Genomic DNA, 15,600 nt, shown 5'->3' with positions numbered 1-15,600 from the left:
GAGAGAGAGAATTTGGAGCTAGCGTCATATAACATTTCAGTATGACGCAATGTGGGAGACCCTAGTTTAATTTCTCCTCTGAGAGGATTTGAACCTGCATCTCCCAGGAGAATGTCTTAACACCAGATCTGGGGTTCCAGTTCCTAGTCCCCTGAATATGTATTTAATAAAAGTGGAGCAGTGACAGCCAGAGAGATTGAGAACCCCAACCAGGAATATTGCAGAGCCTAGCTGTTAGGTCAAATTCATGTAAGGTGACAGAGGTGAATCCAAATCCTCCTGACCAGGTAAGGAAGCTGAACTGGTATAGCCCACATCCTGCATATCCTAGATGAAAAGTCTAACTCCTGAGGTACTGGGTAAAAGGTAGACATCATTACCACTTCCTCCTCTGTGAATCTAGCCCTTTATTTCTTTTACTTTTCCTTCTAGTGCCTGGAAACTTTTTTTTTTTTGGACAAATGTTGAGATTTGTGTTAATGAAACCAAATTTTTCTTGTTGTCTTTTTTTACATTCTTTGGAGCAGCAAGGAAAGAAATAATTGATTCAATCTGAACCAAAAATACTTTTTTTTCCCAAAGTTCAGCAACTGAAATGAAAAATACATTTATGTACCCCTACTTCTAAAATGACAGACGAGTTTGTGTGAGTTACTATGTTGTTTGAGAAAAAACATGAACTGGTGTAGGAGTGAATTGTAATGTACCTGCAAAAAGAGTCAGTTAAGGTTATTCTGGCAACCTTAATGCTGACATCTGACATACGAGTACCGGTAACATTCTGTTAACGTGATTTGGTACAGAATGTAACACGTGATAGAAATCTTCAGGTGTATAGTGTAAAATCCTACTTTATCCACAATAGTCATCACTGTAATCCCAACTCATCTCTCACATGTTCCATTTACAGTACTGCTGTGTCATCGGTCTGCAACACAACCAAGGCTATGTCTACACTGCAGTCAGAGGTATGGTTGCAGCAAGTGTAGATGTACCTGAGCTGGCTTTAAGACAAGCTTAGGTACTACTAGCAAGGTGAACAACTGTGCTGGCTAAACAAGCCCAATCTAAGTTCTAACTTGGGCAGCTAGCCTACACTGATGGTGTGCTGCTGCATCTTTAGATGGTACTGTCATCTCACTGGTTGCAGTGTAGACTCCTTAATAGGGTTGGAACTGATTCAGGATGCTTTGGGGAAGTGCTATCCCTTTTTTAACAAGAATTGAGTTTAATTGTTAGCAGGTGTTGACATGGTTACTGCTGCCACAGTAGATAAGTCTGTATTTGGTATCAGAGGTCTTCATAAAGCAATAACTAGTGCAAACAAAAGAATCAATTAAATGGGGGCAGCCAATCTACTGCATGTGTACCACAAGTGGCATGAGCAGGCTCTGTGTGACATGCAGCAAACCATGGATGGGACAGGAGCTGTGATAGGGCAGGGAGCAGAAAACAAAGCAGCAGATTGGACAGGGAGCATAATGTAGAGAGGCTGGTTGGGCAGGTGAAGGGGATCAGAGTGGCACTCAGGGGGGGCATCTACATGAGACTTTTACTGTGGAGTGGACTAATTAGCTGCTCCACAGTAAACATCTCTGCATCTACATGTGCAGGGCTATTAGGTTGGAGTAAACTAATAACCTCAGCAGGGTAGTACCTATAAATACAAGTACTACCCTACTGCAGAGTTTTTACTTCGCAGCACTGCATGTGCAGACGCTATTGAGGCTGGCTGGGGCACAGGTGTGCTTCAATGCGGGAGCTGCCTACCAGCTAGCTTTGCGCTGGAGCATCCTCATGTCCAAGCCAGCCCTTTTACAACACATTGAGCTGGGTTGGAGCAGTCCTCCTTGCTAGCCAGGTCTGCTCCAACCCAACTCAACATGCTGTGGTCCTGGGCACACATTCAAACAATGTACCTAGAGCCATAAACTCTAACGCAATAAGTGCCGGATTTTATTGCTCTGCATTAATTGCACATGTAGATGTGCCCAGGGAGGGCATGGGATTAAATTGTGCCTTGCCTGCCAAAAAAATTGGTCCCCAGCAAGTTAAATCAGTCAATGTTTTGAAAACTTAAAAATGCAATGCTATGGTTCTCTCTCTCTTACCCCTTTTGTGATTGTGAGAACAACAATTAGTCCATTTAACAAAGTTTCTTTCTGAGAATATGCTGATATGATAACTACTAAAGATTAACTTAAAACAGAATGATGCAACAGTGGGAAGAGTTATCCATGGTCTTCTACACCCCACAAACCACGTTTGCTCACTACACAGAATCAAAACAAAGCAGTCCCTCAAAGCAAGTACAAATGGACTCTCTATACTGGCCATACACCACAACTCCCTATCTTTGACCAGCTTTTCTTCCCCAGCGTGGGGGCAGTGGACAAAGCGAAGAGGTTCCTGGATAACCTACAAATCGTATGTCACAAATGCATGTTATATGTGAATGGAATCCACCTTACTTCAAGAAAGGACTTTGTGAGGAACCTACCCCAATGACTATGGTAGGGTTACCTTTTTCCCACGTGTAGCAGAGGTCTTTCTCAATCCGTGATCTCTATTTGGTTTCTAGTAGTCGTCTGAAGAGGGGAGTTCTAAACTCAGTAGTCTTTCCCTTCTTCCTGACTTTTAGCACGTGTCCATTTAGAATTTGTCCTTGGCTGGCTGGATCTCCAGACTTTTGAGGAATTAGCTCTAAGTACTTTTATTATTTGTACATATTTGTATAGGCCAAGTTTTTTGCTATTGACGAAAATAACATGCAAAAACAGTAAGGGGATGTTAATGATGCAGAATATGGAATAGAACCAACTCAAGAGGGCATCCTTGTGTCTCCAGACCCTCCTTTTGCTTTCAAGCAAAACAAAACAGCACAAATTTGATCTTGTTTTTATGCAGTTACAGAAGACTGCACCCTTTATAACCCCTTATGTAGGCTATGACTTTTTGCAGAATGCAGTATTATGAGTTTATATGAGCTCCATCTGGTGGTTAGTTTAAAGCATGCACACTTTGATTTAAATAGATTTAAAGAGATTAAATGAGTATAGTTTAGTTGAGACCTCAGTGTTTGAAGACTGCAAAATCAGATTTGGTTGAGGTTGGACTTTCCTTTTAAAACATCTGCTTTTAGGGTAACTGGATGGCTCGTGAGATTGGTAGTGGGAGACAGCACTATTTATCTCGAGCTAACTGATTCTAGTTCAAGCTAGCATACTTTGGCTAAAATTTATTATCCATGCCAGATGCTCAATGGCTTGTGCAATGAGTTGGTGTTCACAGTCCAGTACATACACCACTAATTCACAATCTTTTTGCAGTCTCATCGGAAAGACTAATGTGCATAAAGGCTCAACTCACTTTCCAACTCTCAGAGGTGGTCCACTCAAAATGCAGTTGGTGTACTTTTGTGGGAAGGTGCAAAAACATTTGCAGTGCTGCTGTGAGAGCCATATGCAGTCTGCAGTTTAAATAAAGATCTCTGATGGAAAAATTATCAGCTTAGCACTCAATATTCAGAGGGAAAAATCTATTATATTATGTTCTGAAATCAATGTGAAAGAGATAAATACTTTCTTCATTAATTGTTAGTTCTCTAAAACTAAAAACAGACATCTGATTTTTCCAGGGCAAAGTTTTTAATCCTGGGATCCTGCAGATGTAAAAGCCCACTGTAAATACCTGTGATCCAAGATAACACTTTCCTGGGACAAGAGCTGCTAATTTGAGTTAATCATCATTCATTCCAGGGACAAGCAACATGTGTAAGGAGCTATGTAGCTCCCTGGTTTTGACCTGGCTCAATCAGAGCCTCAAATGCAGCGTCTATTTTTAGAAAACGAGGTCCCTCTCTGTGAAGTGGTCAAATTTAACGCTACACTGGGGCACTCATCAATCTAACAAGAGTTCCTAGCATATGATCAACAAGTTAGGGAGGGATATTGTACATATCCAATATGTCTGTGCAGTAAATGGTGATGCAAGTGACACATCAGGTATAAGTCACTCAGAAAATGTTTGGAAATAGCTTGCCTTGTACAAATTTGGCAATGAGGAAGGTGCAATTTATGCACCAAGGGGGAAGAATGGAGCATGTAAGGAAAAACAATTTAAAGGATTTTCCTTACAATTTACATCCTTGTACAACTGTTTTCTGGACTACTTATATTTGATGTATTGCTTAAGCTAACCTATATTTCATGGATGAATTTGACCCAGAGACTTATGAGAGTTGCAAATATCTGCAACTACAACCTTTCAACTAGTGCTACTGTTTGGGGTGTACAGCAGTATTATCTCTTTGGGAGGTTAGAAATAAACATGATCGACAAATCAAAATGAAAAGACAGGGACAGATACAAAGCATTCTTCCAGAATGTGCATGTTCCAAGCTCTGACAAGACCAGTTGGAGGAACAACTCTCTCAACCACTTGAGCATCTGTTAAGCCAAGCCATAAACCACTTCTGGAAAGCAGCAAATACAGCAGCAAAAATAAATCAAGGGGTTGCATTCTTTGTTGAGCTAGTCTGCACGAAAGAATTGAGAACTGGCGCAAAAAGAAGGGTAATAGATTGAATTGAATGAAAAGCCTCATGTTTTGGATCAAACTCAGAACATTGTTTAAGCATAAACTGGGATAGATGGGTGAGCAAAACAAATGCTTTTAAACTGGGATGGTTCCCTAGCTTGATGGCTGTTGAGAGAGTAACCACTAGACTGGCATTTAGAACAAAGCCAAACTGTTCAAGGTGGGAAGGACTATGGCATGCTAACAAATGTGGTATCTTGGTGCTGGCTTCTGACTTTTAATATTTTTCTTGCGTTTCTTTTCTGTATGGCAGTAGTGAAATAGGGACTTCTAAGCTTCTGAAGAACTGAAAGATCCAAGTTGGAAGATGACATGGGGAAGAAATGGTCTGCAAAAGATTTCTTTAAACTCAGAACCACAAGCCAGATCTGAACTGGCACCATCTTTGCCTTCCTGACAGACTGCACCAGTTGCAAAGGGCACCAACAGCAGCCAAGTTAGTGTGTTCACTAAAAGTTCTTTTGGACTCTTCTCTGCATTATAAAGCTTACTTACTGGGGACTACATTACATCTGTGGAAAAACAAACTGAAACTTCCCCTCCTGGGGCAGCAATGTAATGTGTTGGCAGCACATGCCATATACACACTGGAGCCCCCCTTTTTCAAAACAAAAACTGCTAAGTTTACCATTTGAGACTTTTTTAATGCAGAACTTTCTTAACATGTATATAACAAGCTATCATTTTCATATATCCATGCCATTGCAACAATAAATTCTAAGAGTCCAAAAATATTTAGTTGACTAAAATCTTTAAAATAAAGAATGTGGGGCCAGAAGGAAGCACGGGATGGTGCTGAGGGTCATAAGCAAAAGAAAACATACTCTTTTAATTTTAATTCCTCTTGCTGCCCCTCTGCTACTATCACAAATTGCTGATCTCAGTGTTGAAGAGGACCTTTAGAGCATAGTGATTATGTGAAAGGGGTAACGAAATGATACTGTAGTGCTGTTACAAGAATGCTGGATTGTTGTGACTGACTAGGACATGAGTAAATGTGAAATAATGTTCGCAGGGCACAGTGTGCACTTTGTTCTGGAACTGAGCCTTGCAAAGCAGGCCCAAAGAGGGAAATAAGGCATTCATTTTCTGACTTCAAGATTTTAGCAGTCCTAAATATTCCAGCTAAATTAACAGGGATAGAGCAAAATAAGGCATTCAGTGTTTCAAATACAGGGTCAGCACAGATGAAAAAAAACAAACCACCCACCCCCTAAAGACCACAATGGATCAGATTCAGACAGCTGAACAGACTAAAACTATTACACTACCATTATAGACTACTATAGGTATGCATCTTACTGATTCTATTTGTGGCTGTAAATGGATGTTTTGCTGTTACCAATACTTGTTCTATTGAGAAAGGGTTGTGCATAATTTTACTTATATCTGGTATTCCCTTATATTTTGTTATAAAGTGCTTAAAGTGTTGTCTGTACTGCAGCTTGTGTAGACCATGTCTCCAGCTTCCCTTTCCCATTTTAAAAAGTGACTTTACAAATGCTAGCAGAGCTGTTTAATAACCGGGGGGTTATGGATGTATTATTTGATGACATAACCCTGAACATTTCAGGAGGTGGACAAATACAGGTAGCTCAACAGTAGGAGATAGCATCGTTCAAGGCCTCCACACAATACCAGGGATGCTCATGAAGCTGGTTCTGTGTCTGTTCTAGAACAGTGGAAAATAGACAACTCACATGTGAACATACAAAGGGAGAGGCAGAAACCACTGGAGTGTCCCTCAGGCAGAAGGCACAATAGAGCCAAGAAGTTTGACAGGAAGCAGAGATGTTACTGCCGGAGAGAATGGGAAGCCTTTGAGACCTGCAGCATCTAGGAGAGAGTAAAAATGTACACAGCATCAACTGACAGCAGCTCTGTCATCACCGGGCCAAAACAAATTAGTTATGCAAAGGATAACTAGAGCAGTCTGTGACTTGTTGTACCTTAGCAGTTCTGTGCAGTTCATGTAACAAAGTAATGGAAGTCAGTATTAGTTTGTTAGCATGTAATTTTAAAATCTTAAACCATGCTTTATATGGGATCTTAAATAAAATGCTCTCGTTCACAAATCTGCTTATTATTCTCATTTAACACCATCTTTTTATTGCAGCAACAGTCTACAGCTCAGTTAATGCCTTGCTTTATCTGTACTCTCCAGGGGTTTCCATTCACCTGATGAAGTGGACATTATGGAAGACTAAGACTATGCACAGCGAAGGCAAAATAAATACGACAGGGAGAAAATAGGGAAAATGCTTTGCGCTGATGCAGGCACTGGTTGTCAGAGTGCTTTATACTAAATACTGGCTAAGTGAATCAAAATGAATAATCAGTTGATTATTCCTACAATCGCTGATTCATGAAAACAGAGCAGTGGGTATCTGGCTGTGTTTACAATAGATCTTTTTTCCACTCCCTTTATGATATCTCACCATTGCAGCTCTACAGTGGCCACGGTGGTGGGAATGTTAGTGTATACAAGCTGTCCGTGTTCTACTCTTCGTGTCGCTTAATTCTGCTCAGGGCGCTATGGACATCACGATGTTAAAACATGTTTACTTGTATCCTCTCTGCCTTCAATCTTTCAACTTTGCTATTTGCCAGCAAAGCTCCACTGCTGATAAAAGTAGAAAATATATGGAAACATTCTAATACTGTCGAGGACTGAACAGCTCAAGTGCACAGCGTACAAGTAGGTCTAATTAACAGAGTAAGTGATCTTAGCCTGAGTTCTTAAAAATATTATCAGATTGTGTGAAGTACATGCAAATCAAGTTAATTTAGCTAGTGTTGCCAACTCACAATTAGACTAAGCCTCATTAATTTGATGGTTTTCTTAAAGGCCCTGCCATTAGATTTATGTGATTGTGTAAGAATCTCAGCATTATTTTCTTTTTAAATGAATTATTATTCCTCAGGATTATAGAGAGAATCCTGACTATGTGACCTTAATCCAGGGGTGGGCAATTATTTGGGCTGGAGGGACACTTAGGGAGTTTTGATGAGCTGTTGCGGGCTGGGTCAGCACCCCCCACCAGCTGCCATGCTTTGCCAAGCCAGTACACACCCACCTCTTCCCCACACCAAAACTTCCTAAGTGGCTCCACCCTGGAGCCTGCTGGGCCTTGGGGTCTCCACAGAGACCAGCCCAGGACCCCCACAGGCAGGGTGTGCTCTCCCAGGCAGATGGGATGGGGCTGCAGGTGGGTGGGGAGCAGGCCCTGTGCTGTCACTGCCCCAAGATCTCAGCCCCAGCCACCTGTGCTGCTTCCACGTGCCACCCCCTGCCTGCCTGCAGTCCTATCCCATCTGCCAAGTTGAGGCTCCCTGCCTGCACAGGTCCTGGACCAATTGCCACAGATTTTCTGTCTGGTGCTCTCAGCTGTGGGTGTGGGGTGGACAGGCAGTGGGGCCGGGTCCAGCAGCAGCGGTAACACTAGCAGCAGCAGCTGGAAGGAGACATGGCTGCTGGGAGGCAGAGTCTGGCTGCCACACCACCCTAGCCCCACTGTGTGCCAGGAGTTGACAGGACTGGCCGCATGTGCCATGGTCCAGCCTGCCCCCAATGTCTGGGTTGGGCAGAGCCAAGGGACCCACCGTGGGCTGGATAAAATCCTTTGGTGGGCTGGATTCAGCCCACAGGCCATATTTTGCCCACCTCCTGCCCTAATTTGTCCTAAGGATTCAAAAGCCAGAATGCAAATAAAACCCCCCCAAATGTATTAGGTTAAGTAAAAAAATCCAGTCAATTCAGCCTTATACTTTTAAAAAATTTGACTCATGGTTTTTGAACATTTATACTGGCAAAACTGAGTTATTATGAGCTACATTCTGTTGTTCTGTGCATAGGAGTGTGAACGCTATCTGTCACGCTCGACAGTTTGCCTGAAGTGCATTATACCCATCTGTAGTGTATTACTTTGTGTTTCTTACACAGAGCTAGTATCTTCTCCTTTAAGAGAGACCATTAATTTTGGGTGCCTTACCAGCTACTGAAGGATGTCTCTCCACAAGAAGTGGAAATCCATAAAGCCCAATGGTGCTTAAAACAAAATGAATTAAACACCAAGCAGAATGAGGTCATCTTCAATGCAACACGAGCTGTCAGAAGATTTCCCTGACATTTCAGGCATCGGTAATTCCCCATAAAACTCTGATAACTGGATACATACCAACATCGTCAGTCATTCATAACATTTTAGTGATAAAAAGACATCCAAAAAGTTAATTATTCCCTTATTGCCCCTATTGCTTTGGCCTTTTAGAACTGATATTAAGATATTAGTAACATATAGCACAGCAATAATGTGTTGTCCTCCTTCGGTTCTAAGTTCCTTTAGACTCTTTCTCTCTAACTTCTTTTTTTAACCAGGAAAAATGATTCAACAACTCAAGAGTTTAAAGCTATATGCTACCATCAGATCCGCTGACCTCCTGTACTTCACAGGCTCTTAAATTTTACCCCAAATACAGAGCCAAATAACTTGTTAGACTAAAGTCCAACTAAGGTTTAATTCAGTTCTCCTACACCAGTGATTCTCAACCAGGGTGTCTTAGATCCTGTCAAGGGTGCCATGGGGTGTCATGCAAATGTTCGCACTGTTAGGTGCACTAACTTGATTCCCAAGATAAATCTAGAGGCCATGTACAGACGAGCGTGGATGCATGGTATATGGTGCCACAAGCTGCACATGCAGGTATTCCCTACACTGCTATCTTGCAGCACAGGGGGAGGAGGGAGATTGGGGGGGGGGGAAGTTGACTCTGGAAAATCCCAGGGTCAAAATAACCTGCACCTTTATAAAGCACGGCTGCGCATGTGGTAGCAGCATGCACCACCCAAAACCAGAGCCTGGCCTGCTGGAGCCACGGTCCAGCTGCCAGCCAGCCTTCCAGCTGCAGGAGCACCGTGGCTGCAGCTCCGAGGCCCCCAGGACCCCAGTTAAGGCTGCCGGGGGCAGCACGGTTGCTGGCCCCAGCCTCTCCTACCCTACCCGGGGTAACCTGCCATGCACCAGACTGCACCTGGCATGGGCATTCCCTGGGGACAAATTGCAGCAGCACAAGGTACGCCACTGCTCGTTGTCCCTGGGGAAACAACCAGCCGCACTCATCGATGTGTCCAGAGATTTCAAATAAGAATCCACAGCGCTAAAAATATTCCAATCTGTTATGGTCTTTTTGAGTTATTTGCAATAGAAAGATCATTCAATTATTTTCTATAGTCAAAAAAGAGTGAAAACTGAGTCTAAGGAGGGGTGCCTTGAGCCTGACAAGGTTGAGACTGTCCTACATACTGCAAAAAAATATGAGGAACAATCTTACTCCGTCAAGCTAAAGATTGAATCGGTGGTTCTGCTCCACCTATTTCACTCTTGCCTCACTGAAGAAACCTAAATCCCCTCTCCAATGCATGTGGCTGGGTGGGGCTGTGGTGCATGGCCAGGGGCGTATTCGTTCACACCGTCAAACAGGACATACAGGAATGGACCAAAAATCAGACTGCGCCTCTCCCAGAGAGGCTGCTCTGGAAGTTATTACTAAATGATGCCTATAAGGAAATAGGTCAGGGAAGATTTTTCCTCTTCTCCTTTTTAAAAAAATCAATATTGATGTTACGAAGGTCGGGTTTGCACGAAGCTCTGCTTTGCAGAAGCAGAGCGACTCCAGCCATCGAGCCTTTGCTTTCGGCATCGGTCTCGTCCGTCCTACATATAAAGCAAGGTAAAAGGAAGCTATGTGGATCTTCTTTGCCCAGGTAGGGATGACCAGAGGTGAATAATAATTGCACAAATGTCCTAACAGAGGACAGGAGAGCCTGAAAGGGGCCTGTGACATCTTGCCTGGGATTAAAAGGATTTAAATCTCATGGGCCACAGGGGTGCTCCCCTCCATCTTATTATAGCTAGATTTAAAAGCACTGCTTGGGAGAAACACTAAAACAGTATTTTGTGTTCATGACTGCGGAGAATATTCTGACAGGTCTGACACTTGTCAAGAGGTGGGTTGAGCAGGGTGTCACTCCCCCTCACTGAGGCTGCCGGGACTGCTATGAGAGGCACCTGGCCCAGACGCCCCGGCCCCTGCCACCCCCAACTGCCTCACAGCCCCACCCCTCCCGCACCGCTCTGAGGGGCGCCCCCCCGTCCCTCTCTCCACCCCCCCGCCCCATCGTTTGACTGGCTCCCCCGTTCTCCAATCACAAGGGAGGGTGGGACTTTAAAACGGTCGTTGGCGTCAGCGGCGCGAGCCGGACAAGAGAGCGAACTTATTTGCATACCCCCTCTCTAGCCAAGGGAGACTCTAAGTCCCACCCCCTCCCTGCCAGCTCGATCTCTATTGGACAGTGGTGACATCCCTCCCTTACTTTTAGTCACGCGTCCGCTAGAACTTTCTGGCAGAGTAGAGGGGCGGGAGCTCTTGACCGGGGGAGGGCGGGACAAAAAGAGACGCGAGGGAAGCGATTGGTCCAAGCGTCCTGGACAAGCGTTCGCTGGACTGATCGAGAAAGAACAGGAAGGAGGACGCGGAGGAGATTGGTGGAGCAGAGGGGGGCGGGGACGAGCGAGGGGATTGGTCCACAGGCGCGAGAGCGGATTGGACGAGGGTTGGCGAGCGAGCGAGCCGATTGGCCGCCGAGCTTCTGGCAGGTTCCAGAAGAAGGCACGGCGGGCCATAAAAGCGCCGGAGCGGGGCGTTAACTGCAGTTCGCGGCGTGGAGCGGAGCAGGGGAGAGCTGCAATCATGTCGGGCAAAGGGCCTGCGATCGGCATCGACTTAGGCACCACCTACTCCTGCGTGGGTGTCTTCCAGCATGGCAAGGTGGAGATCATCGCCAATGACCAGGGCAACCGGACCACGCCCAGCTACGTGGCCTTCACGGACACGGAGCGCCTCATCGGCGACGCGGCCAAGAACCAGGTGGCCATGAACCCCACTAACACCATCTTCGACGCCAAGCGCCTCATCGGCCGCAAGTACGACGACCCCACGGTGCAGGCGGACATGAAGCACTGGCCCTTCCGCGTAGTGAGCGAGAGCGGCAAGCCCAAGGTGCAAGTGGAGTATAAAGGCGAATCCAAGACCTTCTTCCCCGAAGAGATCAGCTCCATGGTGCTGACCAAGATGAAGGAGATCGCTGAGGCTTATCTGGGCCGCAAGGTGCAGAACGCCGTCATCACCGTGCCCGCCTACTTCAACGACTCGCAGCGCCAGGCTACCAAAGATGCAGGCACCATCACGGGCCTCAACGTGATGCGCATCATCAACGAGCCCACGGCGGCCGCCATCGCCTACGGGCTGGACAAGAAGGGCGCGCGCGCCGGCGAGAAAAACGTGCTGATCTTCGACCTGGGCGGCGGCACCTTCGACGTGTCCATCCTCACCATCGAGGACGGCATCTTCGAGGTGAAGTCGACGGCGGGCGACACGCACCTGGGCGGCGAGGACTTCGACAACCGCATGGTGACGCACTTCGTGGAGGAGTTCAAGCGCAAGCACAAGCGCGACATCGGCGGCAACAAGCGGGCGGTGCGGCGGCTGCGCACGGCGTGCGAGCGGGCCAAGCGCACGCTGAGCTCCTCCACGCAGGCCAGCATCGAGATCGACTCGCTGTTCGAGGGCATCGACTTCTACACGTCCATCACGCGGGCGCGCTTCGAGGAGCTGAACGCCGACCTGTTCCGCGGCACCCTGGAGCCGGTGGAGAAGGCGCTGCGCGACGCCAAGCTGGACAAGGGGCAGGTGCAGGAGATCGTGCTGGTGGGCGGCTCGACGCGCATCCCCAAGATCCAGAAGCTGCTGCAGGACTTCTTCAACGGCAAGGAGCTGAACAAGAGCATCAACCCCGACGAGGCGGTGGCGTACGGCGCGGCGGTGCAAGCCGCCATCCTCATGGGCGACAAGTCGGAGAACGTGCAGGACCTGCTGCTGCTGGACGTGACGCCGCTGTCGCTCGGCATCGAGACGGCGGGCGGCGTCATGACGGCGCTCATCAAGCGCAACACCACCATCCCCACCAAGCAGACGCAGACCTTCACCACCTACTCGGACAACCAGAGCAGCGTGCTGGTGCAGGTGTACGAGGGCGAGCGCGCCATGACCAAGGACAACAACCTGCTGGGCAAGTTCGACCTGACCGGCATCCCGCCGGCGCCGCGCGGCGTGCCGCAGATCGAGGTCACCTTCGACATCGACGCCAACGGCATCCTCAACGTGAGCGCGGCCGACAAGAGCACGGGCAAGGAGAACAAGATCACCATCACCAACGACAAGGGCCGGCTCAGCAAGGACGACATCGACCGCATGGTGCAGGAGGCCGAGAAGTACAAGGCGGAGGACGACGCCAACCGCGAGCGGGTGGCGGCCAAGAACTCGCTCGAGTCCTACGCCTACAACATGAAGCAGACGGTGGAGGACGAGAAGCTGGCGGGCAAGATCAGCGAGCAGGACAAGCAGCGCGTGCTTGACAAGTGCCAGGAGCTGATCGCCTGGCTGGACCGCAACCAGATGGCCGAGAAGGAAGAGTACGAGCACAAGCAGAAGGAGCTGGAGAAGCTCTGCAACCCCATCATCACCAAGCTGTACCAGGGCGCCGCCCCGCCCGGCGGCCCCGCGCCCGCCGGCTCCGGCGGCCCCACCATCGAGGAGGTGGACTAGGCTGCGCGGCAAGGACTCCCGCGGACTCTGTTTAGTCTTTTTTTTTTATTTTTATTTTTTTCCCTTTTTCACTCCCCCCTCCCCCCCGCGGTTCACCCCGCCCGTGCAATGCCCGTCTGTTCTGTTGGGTCTGTGTCGCCGCCCCCGGCTGCCCTGTGCCGAGGGAGGCGCGTCCCGGTTCTCGAGGTTAGTAGCCAAGTTTCTTCTCGTTCTAGCCCTCCCGTGTTAGCCCCGGGTCTCCCCCGGCTGCGTCCCACGCCCGCTCGGGGCCGGGGGGCGCCCGAGACGGCCGGGTTTGGCCTCTGGAAACTTTGGTACCAAATAAAAATTATATATTTGAAGCGCAAAAGGTCCTCTCTCCCTTTTCTTGGCCGGGCGGGGCCGAGGGGTGCGCGGGGCGCGCGAGCGAGCTGCGGAGGAGCGGCGTTTGGGGGGGCTTTCTAGTGGCTTCTGCCGGGCGGAGGGGGGCTGCGGCTGACGAGCAAACCAGCTCCGGGGCGGGGGAGCGGGCGCGGCCTGGCGGGGACTCCGCAGCGCCCGCTGGGACCTGGCTGCGCGCCCGGCCCGGGCCGCCCCGGCTGCTGGGCCCGTGGTGCGGGGCTTCCCTGGCCGGCTGGAGTCGGGAATCGGCCGGCTCGGGGCTGCTGGGAGGGACCCGACCTGCCTCCAAGGCTAGGGCTAGTCGGGCGGCCCGGCCTGAGGGCCTCCTGCTCCCGGACTTGTGTCCCCCCGGCGCCGACACCTGCCGGGCTCTCCGCACGCACGGGCTGGCCCTCTTTGGCGGCATTTGAGGCCGATCGCTGCCCATGTCGGGCCAGGGCCGCTGCGCTACTTGCAGGGGGGGAGGGGGCGCACAAGCGCCGCGGGCCGGCTCGGCTCGGCTCGGCCCACCGTGTCGCTGGGGTGCAGTTGGACACGCCTTCTAGTGCGGGAGGCCCCCGCGCTCCTTGCGGTAGCACCCCGGGGAGAAACCCGCTGCTGCGGAGGGTCTGTCCCTCTGCATGGATTATCCTGCGGGGAACGGAAGGGTTAACCAGGCTGGCTATCTCCGGCGGGAGGCGGAGGACGGGCGGTTGAGTCGGCGCCGGGCCGGGCCCTCCAGCTGTGCTGCTCCCCAGCGCCTGCCCCGCTCCAGGCGGGGGGAGTCCCTCAACCCCGGCATCTGGCCCAGCTCCTAGTGGGAACCTCAGAGCCTTGTTGAGCCAAAGCCGGCGTAGCCTGCACCTAATTAAACCGGGGCCTACCCTTTGAGGTGCAAGCCTACCCTGGCTTCGGCTAATCACCCCTCTGCTCTCGTCTAGTCGGGGCGCTTCTTACAAAATCCAGGGCTGCCAAAACCAGCTGCCTTACGTTACCGCGGCTACCCCCAGCTCTGCAGTTGCAATAAGCCACAGTGCAACGCTTAAGTGCTTGTTTGGAGCTGGGAGGTGCCTGAAGTTAATTAACTGAGCTAGAAGAGCCCTTTGAGTACCGTGAATAAACACTGAAAAAACACAATTGGTGAATACCTGCAGTGTGGCTTTTCCAATGGGAACCAGAGTGCCAACAGACTTGCAAATAGCATAAACCAGACCTTGCAATATCACTTCTAAAAAGTGCATTGTTTTTTAGGGTCCAAGAGATCAAAAACGCTTTAGGTTCTTACAAAAACCTTTTTAAAAGTCATGTGATTCTGTTCCCTGAAGTCAATTGCTTAATTGTTAAAGTCCTGGGCTTTTTTTTAACAGCATTGTGAAAGCCCAGGCTACCGCTTGGATTTCTCTCAGCCTGAATGGCAAGTTGCTGCTGGATGCCTGTGTGCTAGTGCACTGTTATGACTGGGGTAGAACTAGAGGTTCATCAACTTGTTTGATCTGTCCCAAAATTAATCTTAAAAGTTCTTAAACGTTACTGGGTAGTTGGGTAAATATGAAGTAGTGTAAAATTCAATCAAGCTGGTTAGAAGCACTTAAACACCTTGTCTGCTGCATGGCTGAAATGGTTACAACCCACTTGGCGTTCTGCACAGCTTCATGCAGCATTTGCCTCCGGCTCCTCAGACAACTGCTTTGCGGTCCTGGAAGTGAGAGGAGAGGTAAGTTAGTGGGCAACACATTTTTTTGGTCTTTTGGTGGGTGGAAAAATCAGTACTGAGCTCTAATAGCTGCTTGTACATGCCCTAGTCTGGAAATGCCTTATTATAAAAATAGATGCAGATTGGGTTGTGCAAATGCTCAGCACTAGTCTGAACTATCTTTTTAAAATTGATTTTAAGTGACATCTGTTATCACCTTAACAGCTATCCTGGCCCCAGTTTTTTTCACTCTTCCCTCCAGTTTCTTCCCCCCCATCAGCCCA

General features: G+C 48.7%; 3 protein-coding genes across 7 annotated transcripts in view; all 3 read left to right on the top strand.

Annotated features, from left to right (window-relative positions):
• ZBTB1 (zinc finger and BTB domain containing 1) overlaps positions 1-6,674 on the top strand; it is a 32,423-nt gene extending 25,749 nt beyond the window's left edge. Inside the window, exons 6-8 of one of the 4 annotated variants that reach the window (XR_016440382.1) lie at positions 2,210-2,513; positions 4,853-5,035; positions 6,276-6,674. Coding sequence is in view for 1 of the 4 variants with exons in the window: in XM_090034190.1 (XP_089890316.1) it covers positions 4,853-4,889 (37 nt within the window). In the remaining 3 variants the exon portion in view is untranslated. Of the gene's footprint in view, positions 1-910; positions 969-2,209; positions 2,514-4,852 lie in introns of all 4 variants that reach the window. The other 3 variants (XR_016440383.1, XR_016440381.1, XM_090034190.1) reach the window with 3 other exon arrangements.
• Positions 6,675-11,297: 4,623 nt separating this feature from the next.
• On the top strand, positions 11,298-13,612 carry HSPA2 (heat shock protein family A (Hsp70) member 2). Its single transcript, XM_090034193.1, has one exon. The coding sequence runs from the start codon at positions 11,350-11,352 to the stop codon at positions 13,261-13,263; it is 1,914 nt and encodes a 637-aa protein (XP_089890319.1). The 5' UTR covers positions 11,298-11,349; the 3' UTR covers positions 13,264-13,612.
• A 146-nt stretch (positions 13,613-13,758) lies between these two features.
• PPP1R36 (protein phosphatase 1 regulatory subunit 36) overlaps positions 13,759-15,600 on the top strand; it is a 33,071-nt gene continuing 31,229 nt past the window's right edge. For both annotated transcript variants that reach the window (XM_090034202.1, XM_090034200.1), the window contains exon 1: positions 13,759-15,337. The gene's annotated coding sequence lies outside the window, so the exon portion shown is untranslated. The remainder of the gene's footprint in view (positions 15,338-15,600) is intronic.

The sequence above is a fragment of the Crocodylus siamensis genome, chromosome 2, assembly GCF_052110815.1.
Source record: "Crocodylus siamensis isolate JL-2025a chromosome 2, ASM5211081v1, whole genome shotgun sequence".
NCBI lineage: Eukaryota > Metazoa > Chordata > Crocodylia > Crocodylidae > Crocodylus > Crocodylus siamensis.
Note: the sequence above shows the minus strand (reverse complement) of the source record. Positions and strands in the feature narration are given on the sequence as shown.